General features: G+C 41.0%; 2 protein-coding genes and 1 long non-coding RNA gene across 9 annotated transcripts; 2 read left to right on the forward strand and 1 right to left on the reverse strand.

Moving 5' to 3' along the window:
- Positions 1–1,229: 1,229 nt before the first annotated feature.
- Positions 1,230–8,640, forward strand: LOC115132649 (G-protein coupled receptor 183). 4 transcript variants are annotated; one of them, XM_065026401.1, is made up of 3 exons: positions 1,230–1,369; positions 3,023–4,148; positions 6,631–8,640. In XM_065026401.1, exon 3 carries the CDS (start codon positions 6,664–6,666, stop codon positions 7,762–7,764), a length of 1,101 nt encoding a protein of 366 aa, XP_064882473.1. In that variant the 5' UTR covers positions 1,230–1,369; positions 3,023–4,148; positions 6,631–6,663; the 3' UTR covers positions 7,765–8,640. The 4 variants fall into 4 exon arrangements, with proteins under 4 accessions (XP_064882473.1, XP_064882508.1, XP_029521607.1 ...); XM_065026436.1 differs by having other exon boundaries at positions 3,055–4,148; XM_029665747.2 differs by having other exon boundaries at positions 3,759–4,148.
- A 648-nt stretch (positions 8,641–9,288) lies between these two features.
- On the reverse strand, positions 9,289–12,197 carry LOC115133018 (uncharacterized). Its single transcript, XR_003864168.2, has 2 exons — positions 11,727–12,197; positions 9,289–10,931 (listed from the first exon to the last, which is right to left on the reverse strand). It is a non-coding gene; the product is annotated as an uncharacterized LOC115133018 (long non-coding RNA).
- Positions 10,823–16,074, forward strand: gpr18 (G protein-coupled receptor 18). Of its 4 annotated transcripts, none has more exons than XM_029665328.2 (3): positions 10,823–10,977; positions 11,911–12,015; positions 13,004–16,074. In XM_029665328.2, the coding sequence occupies exon 3, from the start codon at positions 13,033–13,035 to the stop codon at positions 14,077–14,079; it is 1,047 nt and encodes a 348-aa protein (XP_029521188.1). In that variant the 5' UTR covers positions 10,823–10,977; positions 11,911–12,015; positions 13,004–13,032; the 3' UTR covers positions 14,080–16,074. The 4 variants fall into 4 exon arrangements, with proteins under 4 accessions (XP_029521188.1, XP_029520870.1, XP_029521124.1 ...); XM_029665264.2 differs by having other exon boundaries at positions 10,824–10,977; positions 11,307–12,015; positions 13,001–16,074; XM_029665095.2 differs by having other exon boundaries at positions 10,824–10,977; positions 13,001–16,074.
- Positions 16,075–24,815: the final 8,741 nt, after the last annotated feature.

Genomic DNA, 24,815 nt, shown 5'->3' on the forward strand with positions numbered 1-24,815 from the left:
ATATTCCAAAAGATGCATCCTGTTTGCAACAACATACTAAAGCCATACTGCAAAAAATGTGGCATAGCAATTATCTTTTTGTCCTGAATACAAATTGTTATGTTTGGGGCAAATCCAGTGCAAGACATTACTGAGTACCACTCCCCATAATTTAAAGCATAGTGGTGGCTGCGTCATGTTATGGTTATGCTTGTAATCGTTAAGGACAAGATAGTTTTTCAGGATAAAAAAAGAAATGGAATGGAGCTAAGTGCAGGAAAAATCCTTAAGGGAAGAACCTGGGTCAGTCTGCTTTATACCAGACACAGCATGACAATAACCTAAAACATAAGGCCAGATCTACACTGGAGTTGCTTGCCAAGAAGAGAGTGAATGTTCCTGAGTGGCCGAGTTACAGTTTGACTTAAATCTGTTTAAAAATGTATGGCAAGACCTGAAAACAGTGGTACAGCAATGATCAAAAAACAATTTGACAGAGCTTGAAGAATTTTGAAAAAAAAATGATGGGCAAATGTTGCACAATCCAGGTGTGGAAAGCTCTTAGAGTTACCCAGAAAGACTCACAGCTGTAATCACTGTCAAAGGTTATTCTCACACGAAGTGAGTCAGTGGGTTGAATACTTATCTAGTCAAGATATATTAGTGTTTGATTTTTCATGATTTTTTTAAACAAATCTTTTTTTAAATGATCCTACTTTGACATTAGAGTATTTTGTGTAGATCTTTTACATTTAAATCCATTTGAATTCCACTTTGTAAAGCAACAGAATGTGGATAAGTGCAAGGGATGTGAATACTTTGACAGTAGTGTATGAACAAAAGAAACACCTAATAATATTGAGGGCGAGCGTATAGCAACATTGAACACTGATTGATCAGTTATCTATCATATATAGCTAATTTGACATTCACTATTAAGTCATCATTATTAACATGTGGGAAATCTGTTTGTTATTCTAAAAGAGATGGTTAACACAAGTAGTAAATGACTCAACTAGATCTGAGATGAAGTTCCATGTCTATATCCTGTACTATACTCAAAATAGTCTTAAAAACAGACAAAACATGTTTAAAAAAATGACCGTGTAGATATGCGACAGCTTGAGACAGACATGGGGGGGGGGAGATCCACAAACTCAAGAACATAACATAACAGCAACACAGAATATTATAATGTCACTATGGTTACGAGAGTCTGCCCGCCCCTCAAACATAGTTCTCTATTTGTCACTCTGTGTCACTCTGCTCTAAAACCCGAGGGGAACATGGTCTCTGCTGAACTCTGAGAGGACAATTGTCTCGCGCCAAGGAAGAACTATCCTGCTTTACTCTGACACTTTGGAAGTATGCAATAATACAGCTGGTTTTGGTAGGTGCACATTTGTGTTTTGGTTTCTTCAATTGTTGATTGTGTATTCATTATTTCAAGTAAAGCATTTATTTGACTTGACGTTTAGGTAGAATTGGGAAAGTATTGGGAAGCGAAAATCTAAACTCAAAAATTGTTCCAAAACAAAAGTTGCATTTTTGAGAACTGTAAACTATGGCTAATAATATTTTGTTCTCAGGTTCAATGTACAATTGATTAATCATGATTAGGTTCACATCATCAAAACAACTTAGGCAGCTCATACCCAAGGGCACACCCTTGAGACCTGGCTGTTATACCAGGCCAGTTTAGAAGTTAGTAATATATAAATAAAGATGTAACCAGGTGGCTCACTGATACTGAATCTATATAATTAAATGTTGCACACTGTGGCTCAAATATCTACTGGTTAAGAGGTTGGGGCCCTTAATGTTTAAATGACCCATAGGAGAACCCTTTTTGGTTTCAGGTAGAACCCTTTTTGATTTCAGGTAGAACCCTTTTTGGTTCCAGGTATAACTATTTTGGGTTCCGTGTAGAACCCTCTGTGGAAAGGGTTCTACATGGGACCCAAAATTGTTCTACCTGGAACAAAAAAGGTTCTACCTGGAACCAAAAATGCTTCTTCAAAAGGTTCTCCTATGTGGACAGGAGAAAAACCTTTAAGATTCTAGATAGCACCTTTTGTAACACCTTACTCTAATGCTGTTGCCACCATAGAATTACATATAGAACAGCAAATTATAGGACCTCTATAGTGGCCACACTGTTTTTACCATGTTCTTACTCCAGACAAAAGGCTATAGCACTTCTGCAAATATTTAAATATATATATATATATTAGAGGGGGGAAAAACGTGTGTGAAGGTTGTAACTACAGATCACAATGAAATACAGCCCTGAGTCCTTGGATTTGGCCTTGTGTTAATGAGTCAGGAAACATAGTTTATTAAAAACTTCACTGTGGAAAAGGTGATGTGTTGATCAGCTTCAGTTTGCTGCCATGAGGCTGGTTTCACAATTGTCTCTAGTGTAGCAGTGGGGGGTCAGTAAAGGCTTGCTGCTCCAGACCAAAAACAGATCTGGCCAAAGCCAGGATAAACAGCTACCACCCAACCTCCAACCTAATTATATTCAGGTGTGTGTAACTAGGGTCTTACCCTTCCTGGCCAGCAGATGTAGCCAACGAGCGGGAATATACCGACCTTCACACGCCCAACCTCTCACTCCATCACACCAGCGGTCATACAGTAAAATAAATATAAAACATTTGTAATTTATATCTACAACCCACTTAACCAAACGGCTCACTCATATACCTAGCTCTTATCAATAGAGCTTATCCATTTGTAAATTACAGTGCATGGAGAATGGTGTTATTTCTATCAGAAAATATAAATATGTTTTCCCACTTGGATCTGACAGCTTGCTCAACTATTCATAATTGAATCGTGTGTAAAGGTGGTGGAATTATGAGGGAATTAAGTCGAGGTCAGAATCTGTAGACACACCTCCACCACACATGAATTTCTTTGATGTCCACCCAAAACGAATAGCATGCTATTCTCATGTTTAAGTTGAAGGTCAGAATATGTGTAGAGAGAAAGGGGCAGAGAAAAGGAATTACGTTCCATTTACGCATGCTTACCTCAGGTTGGAATTCCCCCCTATCTGCCTAAACCAAGACAGGAGGCTCACACAACAACTCTGAGGCCAACGCTTTTTAAGGATCAATCAAGAGTTGAGGTTGAATGCCTAGCTATTTCTCTCCAACTTGTTGCCTCTATATAGCCTATAAAAACTGTCACGAACATTTACCCACAAGGACATTTACAATGTTGTCTGATATGTGGCACCAGCAATCTAATATCTATGAAGAACACTAGCCAAAATGACACGATGGCAGGCATATATGATTTAATTTTAAAACAAATGTATATTCTGTTTTCAAATAAGTCTAGATCAGATCTATCATTATGGTCTGTCAGATCTATCTTGGCTAGAATTGTTATATTGTAGTCTACCATTCCTTTTTACAATTTCATAGTAGTAAGCCTAAACAGTGTAATTATCTTTTACCAAGAGCATATCAATGGAGGCTGGTGGGAGGAGCTATAGGAGGACGGCTCATTGTAATGTCCAGAATGGAATAAATGGAGGCCGACAGTAAATGTTGATAGATTGCATGTTTTAATATTTCATTTAAAAAAAAAGAATTACAAAAGAATAACACATCCAATATATATATGTAAGAAAATGTATGCACTCAGTACTGTAAGTTGCTCTGGATAAGAGCGTCTGCCAAATGACTAACATGTAGTTTGACTGTTCCATTGATTCCATTCCAGCCCGTATAATGAGCCCGTCTTCCTATATCTCCTCCCACCAGCCTCCACTGGAGTATATGGGCTGTTCCAAGGGAGGCACAGTGGTGGATGACTGCATTTGAAGGCTGGACTGACAGAGTGGAGAGCGAACTTTAGGATGAGGGAGACAACATTCCTCAGTCTATGTGATATTGTCCAGCAACAGTGTCATTACAGGGAAGCACTGTCTGTGGAGCAGCCTGTTGCCATTTGTCTGTGGAGGGCTTGCCACTAATGTAGAGTACCGAACAATCTTGTTATTGTTTGGTCTAGGTTTGTCAACTGCATGCACAGTCACTAATCAAATTGCCAGTCTCATCCGGGAGAAAATGTTACACCTTCATATCAAGACACCAACTGAGGCTGAGTTCAGAGACATAGTAACAGATTCCTGGACCGTCAACCAGGATCAGGTCAGTGCTGTGGAGCAATCGATGACACATATACCCATCATAGCACCACCACAAGACAAGTGGGACTTGTTTAACAGATAGAGGTTTTACTCTTGGTCCAGAAAGGGGTTGTAGATCACAAATGAACATTAACATCGGACATCCACATTGGTTTGAGTAGGCATAGTACATGATGCCCGTGTGCTGGCAAACTCAGCACTGTTTACCAAGGGTCAGGAGGGCAGACTACTCCAAAGATGGACTGAGACCTTTCATGGTGCGAAAGTGCCACTTGTAATATTAGGAGATGCCGCATACCTACTTCTTCCATGGCTGATGAAGCCCTACTCAGAGAGCAATCACACCTGTGTAGATCAACTTTAATGAGAGGATCAGTAGTTCTCACATGACTTTAGAGAGGGCTTTTGGTCGACTGAAGGGAAGATGGGGGTGTTTGCTTAAACGCAATGACTCTCACATTGACATAATGAACACTCTAATTACGGCATTCTGGGTGCTGAATCATTTTTGTGAAATTTATAATGAGTCTTTTGAGGAGGATGAAGTACAACAACAAATCATTCCCAGCAATGCAACTGGAAGGGAGCACCTGGCACCATCTCTACGGTGAAGCATGGGGGTGGCAGCATCATGCTGTGGGGATTTTTTTCAGTGGCAGGGACTGGGAGACCATTCAGGATCGAGGGAAAGATGAACAGAGCAAAGTACAGAGAGATACTTGATGAAAACCTGCTCCAGAGTGCTCAGGACCTCAGACTGGAGCAAAGGTTCACCTTCCAACAGGACAACAACCCTAAGCACACAACCAAGACCACGCAGGAGTGGCTTCGGGACAAGTCTCTGAATGTCCTTGAGTGGCCCAGCCAGAGCCTGAACTTGAACCCAATCGAACATCTCTGGAGAGACCTGAAAATTGCTGTGCATTGACAATCCCCATCCAACCTGATAGAGCTTGAGAGGATCTGCAGAGAAGAATGGGAGAAACTCCCCAAATACAGGTGTACCAAGCTTATAGCATCATACCCAAGTAGACTCGAGACTGTAATCGCTGCCAAAGGTGCTTCAACAAAGTACTGAGTAAAGGGTCTGAATACTTATTTAAATGTCATATTTCAGATTTTTCTTTGTCATTATGGGGTATTGTGTGTAGATTGAAGAAGAAAATAAACCATTTAATAAATTTTAGAACAAGGCTGTAACGTGACAAAATGTGGAAAAAGGGAAGGGGTCTGAATACTTTCAGAATGAACATAAAGTGTAATATTGGGATGTAATCTCCAATTTATATCTGTTTTAAAACTACCAAGAAACACTCTTTGTGACACAGATTTAGCCCCCTGCCTTAAAAGGTTAAATAGCCTTTTGCCCCCTTACGTTCGCAAATATTCTCATAAACCACTGTATTTTGTGGGTATTTGTCAATTCCACCCATATCCGAAATCTCCAATAAGGTATCAGTTTCACAGAAAGTTAATGTCGCCCCTTTGCCCTTATTTGAACTAATTTTGTTGTATCTTAGCTAATTTAGCTAATTAAGTTAGTTAATAGTATGTCAAGATAACGTTAGCTGGCTAACAAAAGTTTAATGACCAACGGAAAATAACGAAAATCACTTGGTTGCAACTTCGTATGTTAACATTTTTGCATGCGAACATCAGCAAAGGGTGTTGCCGCGTCACAATATCTCGTACCCTGGTCCTGGATCTTGGACCCACAGCCTGGGCAGGGTCCAGGATATGTGAAAGCGCCCGTAGAGTGTAGGGATGAAGACTTCCTAGTGTATGAGTGCCCTGTAGGGATGTAGACTTCCTAGTGTGCCTTTTAACACAAATACTTTCCTGTGACGTGACGTGAATTGGTCATTTAGCATGTACTTTATGCGCACAAAACAATATGAACACCTTCCTAATTTTGAGTTGCACCCTCTCCCCCCTTTTGCCCTCAGAACAGATTCAATTTATTAGGGCATTGACTCTAAAAGGTGTCGAAAGCATTCCACTGGGATGCTGGTCCATGTTGACTCCAATGCTTACCACAGTTGTGTCAAGTTGGCTGGATGTCGTTTGGGTGGTGGACCATTTCTTGATACAAACTGGAAATTGTTGAACGTGAAAGACCCAGCAGCGCTGCTGTTCTGAAAAGAAACTGGTGCGCCTGGCACTTACTACCATACCCCGTTCAAAGGCACTTAAATATTTTGTCTTGCCCATTCACCCTCTGAATGGCACACATACGCAATCCATGTCTCAATTGTCTCAAAGCTTAAAAATCCTTCTTTAACCTGTGTGGGTTTATCAATATGTGATTGTAGCTGTCACCTGGATTCCCCTTGTCAGTCTATTTCATGGAAAGTACAGTTGTTCTTAATGATTTGTACACTCAGTGTACATCTACATCCATTCAGTCAATAGTGATGTGTACTACTAACTGCAAACATGAACATTTTGGCATTGACAAAGCTGTTTTTTTCTTATTTTCACAGATATAGCTAGTTTCCCTTTCCACTGGCCCCAAGATGGAGGTGATGAGGACCTTCAACCAGCCGCCAACCTCCAGCCATCCAACCCCCACCCTTAACGACTCAGACACCTGCATTACTCTGTACAACCACCGGGGGTATGCCCGAGTCCTCATGCCCCTCTTCTACTGCATTGTCTTCTCCGTGGGGTTGCTGGGCAATGCCCTGGCCTTCCACATCATCCGCCCCAACGTGAAGAAGATGAACTCCACCACGCTCTACTCCGCCAACCTGGTCATCTCCGACATCCTGTTCACACTGTCACTACCATTACGGATAATCTACTACGCCCTGGGCTTCCACTGGCCCCTGGGGGAGACCCTGTGTAAGATCACAGGGCTGATCTTCTACATCAACACTTACGCCGGGGTCAACTTCATGACCTGCCTCAGTGTGGACCGGTTCATTGCTGTCGTCTTGCCGCTCCGATTCGCACACTTCCGTAAGGTCTCCAATGTCCGGTACATTTGTGTCGGGGTGTGGTTGCTGGTCTTAATGCAAACTCTGCCCCTCCTCTCCATGCCCATGACTAACGAGGAACCTGATGGCTTCATCACCTGTATGGAGTATCCCAACTTCGAACCGGTGCCAAACATCTCCTATATCCTGATTGGCGCCGTATTCCTAGGCTACGGAGTCCCCGTGGTGACCATCCTGGTGTGCTACTCCATACTGTGCTATAAACTCCGCCTCGCCGCCAAGGCCAATCAGCTGACGGACAAGTCGGGGCGCAGCCAAAAAGCCATCGGGGTGATCTGCTGCGTCTCTCTGGTGTTTGTGGTCTGTTTCAGCCCCTATCACATCAACCTCCTCCAATACATGATCCGAAAGCTGATCTACACACCAGACTGTGCTGAACTCACAGCCTTCCAGATCTCCTTACACTTCACTGTTTGTCTGATGAACCTCAACTCCTGCCTGGATCCATTCATCTACTTCTTTGCCTGTAAGGGTTACAAGAGTAAGGTGCTGAAGATCCTGAAGAGGCAGGTGAGCGTGTCCTTCTCCAGCGCAGCACGGACATTGCCCGAGGGGTCGTCCAGAGACGTCAATGATGGTATGAAGATCCACCTCAACAGCACCAGACACAAACCGTGAGAGAATGGTGAAAGGTGAGCCAACGACCAACCAACAGACTGGTGCGCCAAAGACCAACCAACAGACTGGTGCGCCAAAGACCAACCAACATATTGGAGAGCCAACAACCATCAATCAGACCGGTGAGCCAACGATCAGCCAACAGACCGGTGAGCCAATGACCAGCCAACAGACCGGTGAGCCAATGACCAGTCAACGACCAGTGAGAATGATGAGCCAATGACCAACAGTTCAGCAGCCAACAATCCGTTCCCAGCAGTGAGACAGAAACCAGCAAATTGCCAGAGGATCTCTGAGGAGAACTATAACTGTATAACTGATTACAAGTTTAAAGAGGCATCTCACACCCTCTGGAAATAGAGACACTGATCTATGACAGCCCAGGTAGCAGACTGTTTCTGCATCCAACAAAGTGCTTGCCTATATAATGACAAGTTGATCAAAAGAAGAAACACATAAGAACATTATTAAACAGCATGGCCACTTGCATGAGAAGATGTCTTGAAATGGACAGCTTAATATTACTTAATTGTTTCAGAGATTCTGACCAAAGAATACAAAGCTTTGGACCATTACAATGCAGAGGAATGAAGATTAGAAACCATGTTGATTATACTTTTTGTATATACACTTAATGAATTATTCTTCAAAATAACCTTGTGAATATTGATAAATGTAAAATAGTTCAACACCATGTACTAAATGTAACCATGTCCCTCAATGAATTGAATCAGGATCAATTACATTTTTTACCAAGATGTTCAAATGTATGATTTAGTTTGTTCACAATGGTTTCCCTCTGTTCTTGATTAATGTGATTGTTGTATGTGGCCATCAAACCATGTCATTTTAAATAAATAAGAAATATAAATAAATTATCCCGTGGTGTTCAAGGTCATGTGGTATTTCTCAGAAAGATACAATGAATATCCGTCCACATTGGTGATGTTGACCTGACTTCACTGTAGGTCCACAACGCTTGCCCAGCACAACGCAGTAACTTTGCTGAGCCCCAAGAGGGCAGTGTTACACAGAATACAGTAGAATGTAGACTGATTGTTTTATAACACGATTGTGTCCTTTATTCACTGGATGCTTGTTTGTAAAAGTAATGTCTAAATTAGCCTGGGGACATGCCTAAGAAAGGAATGTTTTATTAGTTTGGAATGATCAACCCACATTGGCCTGCATTCGTCTGTCCACCAAAACATTTACACCTGCTTACACCTATATTGTTGTTTTCTGAGGGTGCTGTATGGAGTGATATTAGTGCCACCACAAATTGAATCTGAATGATTTGAATTTGTGTTAAGAATAATTGAATTCTGTAATATAATTCCATAGTGCTGGGCTCCGTAAGAATACACCTATACCCCAACCTAAAGAAGTGCTGCCAAAAACACAGACATGATGCCGACCACATGATGGCTGTCACAGGAAGACATCACACAGACTGCTGTCACAACAACATATTACTAAGAACACAACACACCATCTGGCATAGACAGCAGACTGAGGGAAAAAGAGATTTACAACTATATTTATTACCAAAGATACACTTCAGAAGCAAAGCATATAACATGTGTATATATATATATATATATATGATATATATATATATCAACTACTCATTGATATGGTTTACAGTATATGACTGTATTCACTATGTTTAGGCATTCTAATCCACCCTTAATGCATAGAGGGGTATCATATTGTCCCTCCTCTGGATTGAGATGACACCCTGACATGATTCATATCAGTACCACACACTAATCAGCTCACAAACTAACCGACTCATCATAGCAAAACATGCAGCACATTTCATCTTTGAGGAGATCAAAGAAATGGGGGAAGCAGCCACATGGTTCATCAGCCACATGGTGCAGCATAGTTTTCTTGAGTGTAGGAAACGTCACATAGTGTGGGAAAGTGTTACAGATGCTTCTCTCCATTGTGTCTCAAATCCTCAGTGGCGGAGATGATCTATGATGATAATGGAAAAGACGAGTCTGCATGGAGAGAACAAATCAGCCCTTATGACCCTCAAGACTTGTGATTTGCTGTGTCCACTTTGTAATCCACTAAAGCTTGATCATAAAAATCTTATTTACACACACACACACACACACACACACACACACACACACACACACACACACACACACACACACACACAAAACACCCTGCTATGTTTTCATGTCCCGGTCCATCCTTGACCTTGAGGAATCTCACTCAAGACAGTTTGCATCCATTAAAAAGCCGTGGTAAAAACCATCTCCCGGCGTCAGCGTAAAGTGTATTACCACCCGTTCTTATTTCCTGTTTATATGGCGACTACCTCAACATCCTGTTTTTAATTACTTCTCTCCAGCAGCATATGCTTCTGGTGGCAATCTGCTGCGGATTACTCCCCCAAGAGCTAATGCGCTGTGACAGACCCCACTTTTCCAATCAATAACTCTCCCTAAATCTGCCATCTTCTCCGCCTGCCAAAAGCACTACCCACTTCTAATCGCACATCATTTTCTTTAAGGGTGTCTAATTGAAGATTGAAGCTGTAGATCTTTCTTGAGTTCCCTGATAAAGAAAAGAGAGGCCGCACACACAGCAATAATGTGCGGGAATATAATCTCTGTATCTAAGTATACTTTTTGTCCAGCACCGGTTAACTAAAGTTTGGGAAGTGCATATCACTTTCTAGTGTTTCTTCCATAGCTAACTACTAAACTCATTTAAAAAAAGATGCTATCTAGAGCCTAAAACGGTTCTTCAACTGCTCCCATAGGAGAACCCTTTTGAGTTCCATTTTAAACCCTTTCCACAAAATAGTTCTACCTGGAACCAAAAATGGTTCCATCTAGAACCAAAAAGGGTTCTTCAAAGGGTGCTCCTATGGGGGCGGCCGAAAAAAAACTTTTTGGAACACTTTTTTCTAAGAGTGTATATCAACAGTGAAAACAATACAACACAGGAAGTGAAGGGGATTTTACACTGTCGCACTGTAGCAACCAATAAAACGGTACTTCTGAAATAGCACTGTTTTCACTTCCCCCTTTGTGTGTTGAGCTCAACACTCCAAGAGAAAGAAAGAGAGAGAGAGAGAGATGGCTGCATGCCTCATCGTTTCACAAGTGTCTTGAAGTGCTTGTGAGGCCTCTGGTAGAATGCTGAGAGAGAGAGAGAGAGAGAGAGGACATGATGCAAATAAATTAGGTAAGTAGCTGCACTTTTACTGAGCTTCCATCGCTATTTAGATCTAGCTAATCTCGTTTGAAGAAATGTACTACATTTCGTTTTGAGATTAAATGGTACTTTTTGGGTGTGTTTTAATTAGATAAACAGGACGTGTTGGTTGATCAAACACACAAACTATTATAGGGAGAAGCATCTGTTTCTCGATTTTGTCTGTTGTCTCAGGTTAAACCACACTGAGTGAAATCTTGATACATAAAAGTATAATTACAGTTGAATAATATAACATGCTATAATATGATATGATTATTGTCGTAATAATCAGACTTTTGTTCTTTTGTTCTACTAAGCTTTTCATTCTCGACACCAGCTCAATTTACAGATATATCTTCAAACTCAAAGGGAAGTTAAAGAGATGCTCTGGAATTTGGCAAATAATTAGGGCTCTATTCAAATCAGATTCACTTTAGCCAACATCTGCATAGTAGTTGTTTTAGCAGAACTGTGTTAGAGCTGTCAAATCCACAAGTGGCTCCATGCAGTATACCTAAAGCGGAGTCACATTAACAGAAATCCTATGTTTAGGATTTGAACAATGGAATGTGAGATGTAATCTACACCTTGATTGGGATGATAGAAATCCTCATTATTTTGTTGAATGATTTTTCAATGTGGGTCTAATTATTTCTATATAGCCTACACGTTCTTGCTCTGAACTTCTAAAGAAAGTGGGTCCGGTTTCGTAACAACGCGCAAGAGCAGCTACTCACCAAATTGACGGCTTCAAGGCAGTTCCACCACCGACATGCCAAAACATCTGCTATGCGGGTGTCTACTATTGCCGTTTAACGCTTGATCTGATTGAATCTAGGCCTAAGTATTTTCTAAAACCTTCCGCTTTGGGCTGGATGTTTCTATGTGTAGTTTATACATGCATAATCTATCTACTTTCAGATCTACTGGCTAAAACATATATGAAAGTCCTGGATGATCTCTTTAAGTGAGAGAGGGTTCCTAACCCATTTACAGTAAATGGTCATGAAGGGTTTTCCAGTCAAGGTAACCAAAAGACTCCCATCAACTACTGTACTTTCACTTCTTTATCTCTTGTACTCTCTTCTCCTTTTCTGCTCTGATTCAAGACCCCAAAGCCTTCAAAACCTTTCTCTCGTAAGCTTGTAAAAAGGGAAACAGGGCTCAATGTCACATGGATGTCTGTCTCTATGCTCTGTATCTGTAACTGTAAGACATACACATGATTACAGTAAGACAATTGTACACTAAAATTGTCACCTTCCTGTTCATCTACTATTGATACTGCAAGTGCACAGCTGGGCCATTCTACAAATTGAGTGCCTTTTATGGTAGTGCAATTTTGAAAAGAAAAAAAAAACTATTTATTTCAACAAATGTTAACATTTTGCCATAAAGAGCACATGTTCAACTTCATAACAAAAGGTTTTCCCATCTCAAGAGGTTAAATGAAGAAAAGTGACTATAAAAGTGACAGAGTTGGCTGTAACAGGGTTGATGATTTCAACTGGTTTCAACTGGTACCCCGAGGCCCCAAATGCAGTACTCTGGCCCTGACGACAACCAGCTCACCTGCTTTAACAGTATGGTTTGACCAGACCTTATTCATTGCTCTTTTGAAGAAGAACAATTAAGGAATGGTTTGACCATATTAAAACGATAAATATAAATGAAAAGCTAATCACATTAAATATATCCTTATAAGATACTTTCCCAAAGAAACCAATTTCATGATATTTCATGTGTTATTTTTCTGCAGACAGTATAAATCAGCAGACATATCATACGATTATTGCCACATTTATTTGATCATGTGACTTATTTGGTCTAGTTGTTGTGCCACCGAGCATGGCACATGCATACCAGAGTTACCAAGGGTTCGAATCCGACCCACTGTCCTTCTGAATCCCAACCTTTCCTGTCTTCTATTGTCGTCCTAGTTGTTAAATAAAACTACAAAATCTGTATGTGTTAATATTCATCTATTTACTTATCATGTGCTCTTTTTCAGCAGTAACATTTCACAGGGTAGTTAGATGCATCATGGGAGTGGATCAGAACTTATCTACAGTAGTGGACCTGAACACATCTAATATGACCATGGAGTACAGCTCAGCCCGCTCAGTGGAACAGGTCCCTACAGAATACCGCATCGCAGGCCTGGTCTTCTACTGTGTCATCTTCACCATTGGCATAGTGGTCAACGTCACCGCATTATGGGTATTTGCCTTGACCACCAAGAGGAGGAACTCCGTCTCGGTCTACATGATCAACGTGGCCATAGTGGATCTCGTCTTTATCATCCTTCTCCCCTTCCGGATGGTTTACTATGGCCAGGACTACTGGCCTTTCGGAGACATCTTCTGTCGAGTCAGCGCGGCTCTGACTGTCTTCTACCCCTGCATGGCCCTGTGGCTCTTCGCCCTGATCAGCACTGACCGCTACGTGGCCATCATCCAGCCCAAACACAGCAAGGAGCTCAAGAACATCCCCAAAGCCCTGGTAGCATGCATCGGGGTGTGGATCATGACCCTGGGTAGCACTGTCCCCTTGCTCTTCCCAGACCACGACCCGGATCGCTCCTCCAACTTCACCACCTGCATCAAGATGCGTGACATCATCCACCTGCGAACGGACAACCCCGTCCACTTCACACGCCTGGCCTTCTTCTTCCTGGTGCCGACCTGTATCATGATTGGTTGCTATGTGGTCATCGTGGATAATCTCGTCCATGGACGAACTTCCAAGCTCAAGCCCAAGGTCAAGCAGAAGTCCATCAGGATCATCATCACGCTCATCGTCCAGGTGCTGGTGTGTTTCGTGCCCTTCCACGTTTGTTTGGTGGTTCTGTTGCTGGACGGTGGTGATGGTTCGAACTACAGCACGTGGGGGGCCTTTACAACATTCCTGATGAACCTTAGTACAGTTCTGGATATTATTCTTTACTACATTGTCTCCAAGCAGTTTCAAGATAGAGTGATCAGTGTGATTCTGTACAGGAACTACCTGCGTAGCGTACGGAGGAAGAGCAGACGCACACACACAGGGAGTGTGAGGTCGCTCAGTAACTTGACCAGCGCCATGATCTAAAGGCGGAAACCAAACTCAACTGTACAAAAGAAGGTGACCCAGGGACTTAACAGATGCATACCTGGCAGACAGTGGCGGTCGGTGACATTTATTATGAGGGAGGACAATAAAAAAATGTATGAGCCTGGCCTTATTTCTACAGCATATTGGATGATTGTCATTCATATTCCATTCCCCCAGCTCAATGTAACATCGATAGGTTTCGGCTACTACATGATACTCACATTTCCCTATCATGAGGTTGGTACAGCCTAGCCCATGAATTAAGTTTACAACCACAGGTCGAGAGAAAGATTTGACTTATCAAGGTGGCAGACAGTGACACATTCAATACCGTCTTGCACACTCTTGCCCACATCTAGCTGATCTATGGTGTAATCATTAATCCAACAGTTGCAAACAAAAGTTGCAGGTATGTTTTTCCCCATTTCGTTCCGTTTGCTTCTGTTTAAGAAATGTTTTTCAACAGAATTGGCAGAAGGAATATACCCCTGATCACACGCAAACACAGTTCACTTCACAGCAGCCACATACAAACAGCATGAGCACAACACAACACATCAGCTGTCTGTGACCAGGTGAAAAAATCTTCCCAAGCCAAAATGTCATATCGTAACCGCTAACCGCTACACACAGCTACATCGTTGTCACCATATTAGCTAACGTCATAGTCAACATAGCTACTACAACCAACATGTTAGTAAACCCTCTACAATCATGCAGTATGGTGTAAAGTCAGCAAACTTGCTTCTCCTTTATTTTTAAAGAAATTAATGTGTTCAAAATTGTTGAACTATTGTCTTTCTTTCTCTTTGAGTCAACTACTCACCACATAGCATGCACTGCTAGCTGTAGCTAATTATTTTAGTACTAGATTCATTCACTGATCCTTTGATTAGGTGAACAACATGTCAGTTCATGCTGCAAGAGCTCTGATAGGTTGGAGGCAGTCCTCCGGAAGTTCATAATTACTGTGTAGGTCTATGGAAGGGGGTGAGAACCATGAGCCTCCTAGGCTTTGTATTGAAGTCAATGTACCCAGAGGAGGACGGAAATTCGCTGTCCTCTGGCTACACCATGGTGCTACCCCAGAGAGTGCTGTTGAGGCTACTGTAGACCTTTGCATCAGCTGTCTGAGACCAGGCGAAAAAACCTTCCCGAGCCAAAATATCATAACCGCTAACAGTGTTTTCATAAATTATTTGGTGACGTGAATATATTTTGTATAGTTTTATCTAAAAAGGATAACTTTTTAATGTTTCCCTTATTTTTATTTTCATGAAATTTGTTGAGGAGGATGGTCCTTCCCTTCCTCCTCTGAGGAGCCTCCACTGCTGGCACAGTGTTCTAACACTGAGTAAAGTATACAGGTGTGTTCAGACTGGTGATTCAGTAACTTAATCTCGATTTACATTTGAAATGATGGGTTGGAAGGGGGGTTAAGGGTCATGGCGGAAGACTGGGTACAGGCCAGATACATAAACTCACCTGCAAAGGACTACTCTTCCCAAAATGGAAAGTGATAGCAGTGGAAGGGGGGTTAAGGGTCATGGTGGGTTGGAAGAGGGGTCAAGGGTCATGGCGAAAGACTGGGTACATGCCAGATATACAAACTCACCTGCCAAGGACTACTCTTCCCAAAATGGAAAGTGATAGCATCCAAATGACTTACACACACTTGACATGGTGTGTCAAACCTAACTAGATTGACCCATATGGTAAGGATCTTTATGAATAATATAATGATTTGTGTATGGGTACACCTGAAACATGTCTTCTAAGAAATAGTCCACATTAATATAAGAACCATAATTGTTTTACTTACATGTTGTCACATATACAGTGTATGTGAGAAACACAAGAATCATACATGTGTTGGGCTTTCTTCTAAGAAGTAGGCCATAGATTTACTTATAACATTTCATTAAATCCTTGTGTGTGTGTTCGCTGTGGGCTTCATGTTCAACTCATTAAAAAAACAGATTTGAATCCACACTCACTGTACGGGAGCGTTGTTTTACCATAAACATCTCGGAATAGTCAAGACTAATTGAATTACCCTGAGACTACTATACAGCAAATGTACACATCAAGGTTATTAGAGTAAACTAAAACTAAAATAAAAACGAATCATGAAAAAATATTTATTAAAGTGAAGTAAAATAATTAACAAACCCGTTTGAAAAAGTAAAACTATACTGGGATTTATGACCAGTTTATGTACAGTATATATGTTTTTCTACATTTTGGTAAAAAATCTGATGGGGTTTTCAAACTTTTATTTCATATGTGGTTTTCAAGCTTCTGAATGTAGCGGGTCACATTGACATTGACTTGTATTTAAAGGTAGCCTCAGCGAGATGACGTTGCCATGAGTAGCACCACAGATATTGGACGCATTTCCCTGCTCAGACGTTGCATAAGTCATCCAATGGTTGCAATAACATGTAGTGTTACTCTACTCAGATGTTGCTTGTGCTTTCCAGATCTTACAACACCTGGATAGGTGTTTTAATTATGAGCAAACCACATCACATGGTATAGCAGTCTGGTACCTTACTGCACAGTTGATGACATGGCACACAACCATTGGTTGACGCATGCAACGTCTGAGTAGAGGAACACCACCATGATGTGGTTAGCTGATACGTAAAATGACTGTCTGGGCATTGTAAGATCTGGCACACATCAGGAACATCTGAGCAGAGGAACGTGCCCATTAAGATGAGCTTGATACTTTGTCCTCAGACAGCCACACAGTATCTATGTGTACACGGGTGCACTTTACGCTGCTACAATGTGATAGCTATGGGACCAAAACAGTTGAGAAGTTTAGCCTCGTGCTTCAACGCTCCTGGTTGTTGCAGAAATTGACCCACTACTAGTGGGTTACTTCCTGCATCTACGTCATCTGGCTGAGTCTACCTTTCAACCTAATCTGTGACCTGACCCATCACCTTATGCATTAGTGCTCCACAGTGGCAAGAAGTTACATCCCAAAAAACACTAACGTCTCCTGTCCCCAATACCAAAACAAAAACTGAAACTAAATAATAGCTAGTGAATCATATCTGAAAACGAACAAACTAAACTGAATTTCAAATAAAAATCTTCAATCTTAAAAAATCAAATACAGTAACACAAAACTATAATAACCTTGGTACACATCACATGAGACATCTAACATTTGCGGAACTACGGAACTACTGAATTTGATCACTGGAAAAGGACAGTAAGAGTGTGTGTATTATACACTATATATACAAACGTATGTGGACACCCCTTCAAATTAATGGATTCAGCTATTTCAGCCACACCCGTTGCTGACAGATCTATAAAATCAAGCACACAACCATGCAATCTCCATAGACAAACATTGGCAGTAGAATGGCCTTAATGAAGAGCTCAGTGACTTTCGACGTGGCACGGTCATAGGATGCCACATTTCCAACAAGTCAGTTCGTAACATTTCTGACTTGCTGGAGCTGCCCCGGTCAACTGTAAGTGCTGTTATTTTGAATTGGAAATGTTTAGGAGCAACAACGACTGAGCTGCAAAGTGGTAGGCCACACAAGCTCACAGAAGAGGACCACCGAGTGCTGAAGTGCGTTACACGTAAAAATCATCTGTCCTCAGTTGCAACACTCACTAACAAGTTCCAAACTGCCTCTGCAAGCAACTTCAGCACAATAACTGTTCTTCGGGAGCTTCATGAAATTGGTTTTCTTGGCCGAGCAGCCGCACACAAGCCTAAAATCACCATCTGCAAAGCCAAGCGTCGGCTGGAGTTGTGTTAATCGCACCGCCAATGGACTGTGCAGTGGAGCAGTGGAAATGCGTTCTCTGGAGTGATGGATCACGCTTTACCATCACGCAGTCCGATGGACAAATCTGGGTTTGGCGGATGCCAGGTAAACGCTACCTACCCAAATGCGTCATGCCAACTGTAAAGTTTGGTGGATGAGGAATAATGGTCTGTCGGTGTTTTCATGGTTCGGGCTAGGCCTCCTTAGTTCCAGAGAAGGGACATTTTAAAGCTACAGCATACAATAACATTGTAGACGATTCTGTGCTTCCAACTTAGTTTGGGGAAGGCCCTTTCCTGTTTCAGCACCCCCGTGAATAAAGCGAGGTCCATACAGAAATAGTTTGTCGAGGTTGGTGTGAAATAATTTTACTGGCCTGACGTCAACCCCATCAAACACCATTGGGATGAATTGGAACGCCGACTAAGAGCCAGGCCTAATCGCCCAACATTAGTGCCCGACCTCACTCATGCTCTTGTGGCTGAATGGAAGCGAAGTACCAACATCTAGTGGAAAGCCCTCTCAGAAGAGTGGGGGCTGTTATATCATATTAATGCCCATGATTTTGGAATGAGATGTTCTACGAGCAGGTGTCCACATACCATTGCATAGTATAGCTTCGTAAAGGCTTAACAGCAAAGTCAGCATAAATCGTCTGTCATCTCTGAGCGGTGTTACATCTCGAACAGGAAACAATGGTGGAAGTCAGTAAAAGGTTAGAGGGTCTGTGTTCTTAGGCCTTCGCTTGTGGTTTTGTATCATAGCTACAGTACATTGTTCATAGTATCTTCTGTCATGACAAAACATTATCTTAATCTCCTCAAAGTAACCATTTAAAAATGCTAAACAAAATGGGGGGGGGCGCTATAATACAGGAAATTACAAGTATTCTCTTCTTTTGAGCTGCTGTTTCATAGCACGGCCAGATAGTGGCAGTGTAAATGTACCACAGAAAATGACAATAGAGCCACATGTCCAGCACAAGGAAAATGTAAGTAATTTCAATAGAAATAGATGGCAATCCTGTTCAAAGACTGAAATTATCTAACTTGTTCAATCTTTTTTAATCTACAATGCTTAATATTTCATACCAAAAAGGCCATTAATTTCAACACACATGTAGTACAGTATGTCTTAACATTGATCTGGCTACAGCTCAAATAATTTGTGTGGAGTAGTCCAAGCATGTCGGGAAGTTTTACGCAACGTTTTGGTTGAAAATATGATTGCAAAATCTAGCTTCAAGCAGATTCTTTTTTGCATTTCCACATGACCAGACACGTTTTTCTTCAATGACCAGACAAATGTTTAAAATTAATTTGAGATACGGAATAGTGGAAGTTAATCAATATATTACTTTACCAGGCATCTTAATGTAGCAAGGAAAATACATTGGTTGTACAGTAAGTTGGTTATTTCAACCAGAAAAAAAAAACAATTTAAACCATAAAATTACATCATTATGACATCCCATGCCAAATTTGGCTCACTGGGAAATAGAACCAAATATAGACCATTACAAAATACAGGGTAGCCTACAGTGATGAAAATAATGAAACAGAAGTATAGTGTAGGGGGACATTGTACAAAACATTCAGAGATGTCATGAACAAAGATACATGCTGTATATGATGCAGATAAGAAAATAAATCACATTTGTTTCTATTTCACATTTCTATTATACTGTATACTGCACCACATTAAGGGTAGATGGAATGGCTTTTCCATGTGGGTTTATTATACTATGCCCAACCCATAGCAATGTTGCAGTAAACATTAAAATGTCCATATTGTTGAATGTCATTTAAAGGGATAGTTTAACCAAATTAGAAATGTACTTGCTTTTGAATTGATCATATTCAAGTCACGTATTGACCCTGAGAGTCAGTGGCCAATGGCTTACAGGTAGCATTAACATGGTTGTAATCAATACAATGGCCGTGGCAGGGTCTATGGTTGAAACGACCTACGTCGGTAACTTGAGGGTTAACAGCTCATGTCATGAATGTAACTTTAGTCACTGTATGACGGAATATCAGTCATCCCGGTGATTATCCTGGGCCCTGTAGTAGCCTATATGAGTACACACAGGTCTCTATCAGCCTCTAAATGACATGGCAGACCTGAATATCTGTTTACAATTGGCTCAATAATCCCCCTCCTCTCCCCTCTAACTATTCCCCAGGTCGTTGCTGCAAATGAGAACGTGTTCTCAGTCAACTTACCTGGTAAAATAATAAAAAATAAAAAAATAAAAAAATAAAATCCACAGACCTCATTTGACTTAGCAAGGGGCTGTTTTAATCCCCAGTCACGGATACTGGTGAAGCATCATCTCATTAGAACTGGAGTTTGTTCTGTCATTCAACATGATAGCTACGTGACAATCAATGCTAATAGCCTCTTGCTTCATGCTCTTTGTGTAGGAAGTCACTCCGCTACTTATCGCTGAATCGGTCTGAAAAGGTGCAATACTTAGAAATCGCTTCGCCATTTCCCAGTTGCTAAAATGGTAATAGTCCGCCTAGTTTCAGGCAATGTATACTATAGAGAATAATTGCACCATCTAAACCACTGTGAAATATCTTTTCAATAGCCAAAAGTATTGTATTTTCAGCTGTGTAGAAGCTGGTCTTCAAAACCGAAAGCAAAAGACGCAAAAACAAAATGTAGGAACGGGAAGCATAGAAACACTTTCAATGAGAATGACAGATCAATAACTCACATTTCTATGTCAATTTGGTTGAGTTGCCCAAAAAGTTACACATTGCCACTTTAATCCAGATATATTACACAGCGGATTTTGGGTACTGTAGTTCACCACACTATGATATGTTTATAGGCCACACTAATACAGCCTTTGGCGGTGTTTTAGGTCAACTATATGCAGTTGGGCATCAGATTGCTTGATCATATGATGTGGTTGGCTGGTATGTTAAACACCTATCCAGGCATTGTGAGATCTGGGAAGCATCCTTTAGGATGACTCACTGAAGAGGTTAAAAACGTAAAATTTTACTCTTAGAAAACAGGCACAGTTTGGACTAAACAGTTATATTAGTTACATACTGTGTCCTCATGTGTGATGTCTCCAAACTTCCCTTATAACAATGTCCAGGAGAAGGTGGAGATTAGTTATGTAGATATTATGTAAACAGTGCAAAATAAGTGTTACATGTGATATCCGCAAGCTGTAGTGTTCCAAATTAGTTTTTGAATGACAGTCGCATCCTGTCAAATTAAAATGTTACAGATTTTTAGTGCCCGGGTTGTGCTGCAATTGTAAAATGTAGACCATTATCTGTGGTTGATTGAACTTGCCTGGCGCAATGACATGTCGGCATTGTAAATACGAATTTGTTCTTAATTGACTTACCGGAATAAATAAAGTGGGGGAAAAATGGAACCAATGGAATCCCAGTGAGCAAAACTGGTTGAAAATATATCATTTAAACTGCAAAACTGGCTGAAATTTCGACTTTTCAAACAGTTTTGCTAACTGGGATAGTCCTGAAGTGCAAACCCCACCCATCTGGCACTCCAGACAGGCTCAATCAAACACTCAAAGTATTTCAAGAAAATAAATACTATTTGAACCCAGGTCAGAGATCAGTATCTTCTTAGAGATCAGATACGGCAGAAGTGCTTTGTAAATTATTTGGTTTGGACTACCACTGATGAAGTACTAAAGGTACTAAAGCTTGACTAGAGGTTAAAGGTGAAGGTGAAGTACCAGAGGGTCGTCTGTCTGTCCTACATGTTCCACATCAAAGAGAAACTCCCCAACCCCTCGCCTCACCAAACAGCAAAATTACATTTAAAACAATTACGCTTTCTGTCGAGGCTCCTGTGATGAATTATCCGGAAGCTTCCCTCTCAGTAATTCCCGAATCTTCACAACAAGTGCTTTTGTTGTCGAGAAATTAATGAAAACAAAATTGTCTTTCACTTCGAGCTGATCTAAGAGTGCGACAGCCAGATGCTCGGCTCGAGGAGTAGAAAAACAGTCAGCATTAAACAAAGCTCTGTGAAAATACAATTTTTTTTCCCGCCGCTCGTGTGGAAAACAAATCAGGCGCGGGGCGCAGTGGCCATCTGTTTTGTTATTTGATATGTGTGAATACATGTTGTAATGACTTTGTTTGTGAATCGCGCGGCACGGCGGAACACACAAGAGCTCTCAAAGTACTGGAGTGTTCAAAGCTAATCATATAATTGGACACAATATTCGATGACAAATGGAGACGTGCAGAGTCAGCCAGCTGGGGATGTGAATATGTAATCATTGTAAAATCATAGAATTTTGCATATTTGAAGACAGCTTAATAGAGTTTGTGTGTCAGCACACTATCAAGTGATGATCAGAGACTCCGTTACCATATTTGTGTTCAAAATATTGCTTTGTTGGACTATCCGTCAAGGCGGATTCTGTGTGTGACTCGACATTTTAAATCATTACTTGACTTTACTACTGTAGATTTCTGGACATTAGTTAGTCATGTGTAAATGCTACTGGGTATCAGACATGCTGTACATGTGGGAATGACCAACATGAAGGTTATCTGAAATAAGAGAACAGTTGGGTGTTGGCCATTGTTACAGAAACGATGTAGCCTTCACTTTCAGAAAGTAGACAGTGGATAGGGTGAGTTTGTCCTTTACAGTATGAGAGTGCTATGAACATCTGGAAAAGCTGACATTAATCCATTATTATTAATACATCAATTATTTCACAAGGGTCAATTGGGCACTAACATTGAATACAGTAAACACATGAATTCAGTTAAAGTACACTATGTAGTTATCCAAAATTAGGCAATTTCTCAACAAGATTTGAATTAATGCTTGAGAACACACAGAGCATATTCCCAGCGACGGTTCCACACACACTTACCGTACAGTCAGTGTTGTCATATTGTTCCCATGAAAACCTATGGCAAAATGATGAACCTACAGTAACAAAACACTGCTCTACTCGTACAGTACCAGCCCCAGTCTCTACTGGGTCTGTATCTGTGGCATTAGCCTCAAGCAGCTGCCTGTGTTTACTGGACATCATTTAGCACTTTCTCCTGGGGTACTTTAATACACAGAGCCTCTCCCCTGGTAAAGTTTACAATAGGATGTTGAAAGATACCATATGAAATGACAGGCACATGTGTGGATTAAATGGTGTACTGTACACACATACTGTAACAATGGTAACCCCCTGTGAGGAGCTGTTTAGGACCTTGGCACTGAGAATGGCAATGGTTCCTTTTATCTCAGATTACACCATGGCTGCATAGTACATGGTGATACATAAAGTATCTAGTTACATGACACACCTCTGACCTCTCACGGGTCATTTGACCTGTCAATCACCACCTCTGCCCTACCTCAATCACAAGGTTAAGGTGAACGCACCAATTTGTAAGTCGCTCTGGATAAGAGCGTCTGCAAAATGACTTAAATGTAAATGTTAGGCGGGACCATTATATAATGTAAGAGGTTAGCCGGCACATGCTGGGTTAAGATTCAGTATAACCTTAAAAACTTCTTAGGGATCAAATCCCGTCAACGGAATCGATTTGGCAGAGCGCCAAATTCAAATTAAATTATTAGAAATATTTAACTTTCATATAATCACAAGTGCAATACACCAAATTAAAGCTTTACTTCTTGTCAATCCAGCCACCATGTCAGATTTCAAAAAGGTGTCACACCCTGTCCATAGAGAGGCTTTTATTCTCTATTTTGGTTAGGCCAGGGTGTGACTAGGGTGGGCATTCTAGTTGCTTTATTTCTATGTTTTGGCCGGGTATGGTTCTCAATCAGGGACAGCTGTCTATCATTGTCTCTGATTGTGAATCATACTTAGGCAGCCTGTTTTTCCACCTTAGTTGTGGGTAGTTGTCTTTGTTAGTGGCCTGTACAGCCCTAGTAAGCTTCACGTTCGTTTTGTTGTTTCTTGTTTTGTTGGCGACATTCATAATACAAATAAATGTACGCTTACCGCGCTGCTGCACCTTGGTCCGGTCATTTCCCTGATGACGTTCGTGACAAAAGGCTTTACGGCGAAAGCAAACCATGCGATTATCTGAGGACAGCACCCCATCAAACAAACACAGACAATCATATTTCATCCCACCAGACGCGACACAAAACTCAGAAATAACGTTCATGCCTAACCTTTCACGAGTTTCTTCTGTTGGCACTTATTTCCCATAAACATCACAAATGGTCCTTTTGTTCGATTAATTCCATCGTTATATATCCAAAATGTCAGTTTATTTGGAGCGTTTAATCCAGAAAAACACCGGTTCCAACTCGCGCAACATGACTACAAAATATCTAATAAGTTACCTGTAATCTTTGTCCAAACATTTCAAACAACTTTCCTAATACAACTTTAGGTATTTTCTAACATAAATAATCAATCAAATTTAAGACGGGATAAACTGTGTTCAATAGCGGATAAAAACAAGTGGAGTGAGCTTTCAGGTCGTGCGCCCCTAACAAACAGTACACTAGAATCGACCCTCATTCTGAACAGCCCTCCTTATTCATTACACAAAGGAAAAACATCAACCAATGTCTAAAGACTGTTGACATCCAGTGGAAGCGATAGGAACTGCAAGCAAGTGCCTTAGAATTCTAGATCCCTGTAGAAAACACATTGAAAAGAGAGTGACCTTAAAAAATAATTTTCCTGGATGGTTTGTCCTCAGGGTTTCACCTGCCAAATACATTCTGTTATACTCACAGACATCATTCAAACAGTTTTAGAAACTTCAGAGTGTTTTCTATCCACATCTACTAATAATATGCATATCTTAGCTTCTGGGCCTGAGCAGAAGGCAGTTTACTTTTCATCCAGACGTGAAAATACCAACCCCTAGCCTAGAGCGGTTTTAAACTTGAGTCCTAGATTCAGAATAACCTTGAACT

The sequence above is a fragment of the Oncorhynchus nerka genome, linkage group LG1, assembly GCF_034236695.1.
Source record: "Oncorhynchus nerka isolate Pitt River linkage group LG1, Oner_Uvic_2.0, whole genome shotgun sequence".
Lineage (NCBI taxonomy): Eukaryota > Metazoa > Chordata > Actinopteri > Salmoniformes > Salmonidae > Oncorhynchus > Oncorhynchus nerka.

Coding starts and splice junctions, on each gene's coding strand:
- LOC115132649 (XM_065026401.1), top strand. CDS start 6,664: ATGGAGGTGATGAGGACCTTCAACCAGCCGCCAACCTCCAGCCATCCA.
- gpr18 (XM_029665010.2), top strand. CDS start 10,929: ATGCTGAGAGAGAGAGAGAGAGAGAGAGGACATGATGCAAATAAATTA. Junction 10,978..13,000: donor ACATGATGCAAATAAATTAG/GTAAGTAGCTGC, acceptor GCTCTTTTTCAG/CAGTAACATTTCACAGGGTA.